Source organism: Penaeus japonicus, unplaced genomic scaffold (genome assembly GCF_977035675.1).
Source record: "Penaeus japonicus unplaced genomic scaffold, GWHDUDI00000001_assembly GWHDUDI00000684, whole genome shotgun sequence".
In the NCBI taxonomy this organism is placed as follows: domain Eukaryota; kingdom Metazoa; phylum Arthropoda; class Malacostraca; order Decapoda; family Penaeidae; genus Penaeus; species Penaeus japonicus.
In genome coordinates this window covers 17501-20000 of record NW_028235086.1, presented here as the reverse complement: position 1 = coordinate 20000, position 2500 = coordinate 17501, and the positions used below count along the sequence as shown (strand labels likewise).

The following is a 2500-nucleotide window of genomic DNA, read 5'->3' as shown; positions in this document are numbered from 1 at the left end:
AAAACTTTAGCAGATTAATAATCTTTGTTTTGCATCATGGAGGAATCTTTAAGGATGGGTAATATGTTTCGTAATATTGTATCATGAATAATGGACAAAATCAGCTGCTATAAAGGATAAATGGGGAATTGTGTCCCTCGTCTCACCGCTTCTCTCTACTTCTTTTTTTCTTTCGCTCTCTCACCTTTTCCAGCTCTCTTTTTCTCTCTCCTCCCATTCCCTCAGTTACTCTATCTCTTTTTTTTCTCTTTCTCTCTCATCCCATTCCCTCAGTTACTCTATCTCTTTCTTTCTCTTTCTCTCTCCTCCCATTCCCTCAGTTAATCTATCTCTTTCTTTCTCTTTCTCTCTCCTCCCATTCCCTCAGTTACTCTATCTCTTTCTTTCTCTCTCTCTCTCTCTCTTTCTCTCTCTCACTCTCTCTCTCTCTCTCTTTCCCTCTCCTTCTTCCTTTCTTTTTCTCTCTCTCACACAGAAAACTACATGCAAGTAAAACCCACTTACACGATATTCCCGAGTAAAACTATCAACAACTCTTCGGTAGAGAGAAAAATAAATCTTCTTCCATCAGACTGGGAAAGAAAACTTGTCCTTGTGAATGAGGATGTATTGAACTCCTGCAGGATACTTCAGAACGGCTTGCTGACCCTGGGAAGAACACAGTCCACGACCCTCCTAAACATGAAGCTTTTCACTCTAAAAAATGATAACAAAAGTGATAATGGGTTAGATAATAAGAAAATGTATGTTTCTTTTCGTCCACCTATTGTGCATAATATTAACAAAAATGTTTGATGTAAAGTTCTATATTCTAGTGTGAATCGAATGCCTCATATTTCAATGAATCACACTATCAACAACGGATATTAATCTCTGCTTTTTATTTTGTTTCTCTCTCGAACTCCTGCCGGAGGAAGAGACCGCACAGCGAAGCCTTACTTTTAGACCGAGCTCTCCTTCTGCGAGGCCATGAGAGGCACGCTGGCCTCGCTGTCGCCCGCCGACGCCGCGCCCTCCGGCTGCCTCGGCGCACCCAGCGGCCCGACGGCGGCGAGGACCGACTCGCGCGAGGCCCTGAGCGGCAGCGCGGCGGCGGCGGCGGCGTCGGAGGCCGCCATGAGGGGCACGCTGGCCTCGGGGTCGCGCGGGTACGGGTCCCTGCGGAGCGAGTGTCTCCTGACGATGGCGGGCGCGGCGGGCCAGGGGTCGTATCCCACGGGCGGCCGCCCTCCGTGCAGAGGCTGGTGCACCGAGTGCGTGGACGCCCGCAGTGGCTGCTGATGGTGACTGTGGACGTGCGTGGGCGTGGCGGTGGCTGAGGTGGGCTGAGGGTGATGGTACAGGGGCGTCTGGTGAGCGGCGTGGTAGGTGGCGGCGCGACACGGGCGCGCAAGGGAGGCGGTGTGCGGGTGGCGATGGTGCGGCGTCGGCGTGGCCACGGCGCCGCTCAACAGGAACTCCGTGTAGGCCGCGTCGCCGCCGCAGCTCTGCCGGAGGCGCAGGAGAGCGGGAGGAAGGGAAGAGAGGTCTTATTGCATGACGTCGATAATTATTTTCAATAATTACTTAATCGTCTCTTCATCTACTACGTATACCTTGCAAAATCTAACCTAAAAATGCGTGCGTGTGCACTTTCATGCAATAAATGTTTACGCGGCTGCATATCCGTATGTAAACAGGTGTATGTCAACGTCCCAAAGTACCCCCAGTATCCCCTCCCCCTCCCCTCCCCCTCCCCCTCCCCCTCGTCTACCTGGAAGTTGTCGTGCGTGCAGCTCCTGGACGACCTCGGGAGCGTGGCGTAGGACGTGGGCAGCGACGCCGTGCTGATGGTGTGCACGGCCTCCACGTTCCACGAGTCGGAGTCTGCAGGAGAAAGGATATGCTGGCGAGATTGCCTTTCCTTCTGTTCGTATTCTGTCATTACATCTACTATCATGACTGGTAGTATTAGTAGCATTGCTGTTTTTATCATCATTCATCACATTTTATCATGACTGTTACTAATATTGTTGTTACTTTGGGAATTATTGCAGTTATCATTATCATGGTCATACTTATTACTGTTTTTTTCCTTTATCTTCAACTGGGTTCCAGTCATGGAGTTAATGTGACAGCCATTCCAGGCGGTGACGTCACTTGAGGGGCCGCTGCTTACCGAAGGAAGAAAACATCACTGAATCTACACTGGAACTGAAATTATGAGCTCATCTGCGAAGAGTCTTACGTCAAAAGCTCACCTGAGAGTGGAATGACGTCACGAACTCACCTGAGAGTGGAATGACGTCACGAGCTCACCTGAGAGTGGAATGACGAGCTCATCTGAGGGTGGAATGACGTCACGAGCTCACCTGAGAGTGGAATGACGTCACGAGCTCACCTGAGAGTGGAATGACGTCACGAGCTCACCTGAGAGTGGAATGACGTCACGAGCTCACCTGAGAGTGGAATGACGTCACGAGCTCACCTGAGAGTGGAATGACGTCACGAACTCATCTGA

The 2500-nt window shown here is 50.6% G+C and overlaps 1 protein-coding gene across 1 annotated transcript in view; it reads right to left on the bottom strand.

Annotated features, from left to right (window-relative positions):
• The window catches only part of LOC122262058 (neural cell adhesion molecule 2), a gene marked incomplete at its 5' end in the record, with an annotated part of 19560 nt that overhangs the window by 341 nt on the left and 16719 nt on the right, over positions 1–2500 (bottom strand). Inside the window, 3 exon segments of the mRNA XM_086535453.1 lie at positions 505–696; positions 940–1487; positions 1754–1866. Coding sequence (XP_086391579.1) covers positions 942–1487; positions 1754–1866 — 659 coding nt within the window.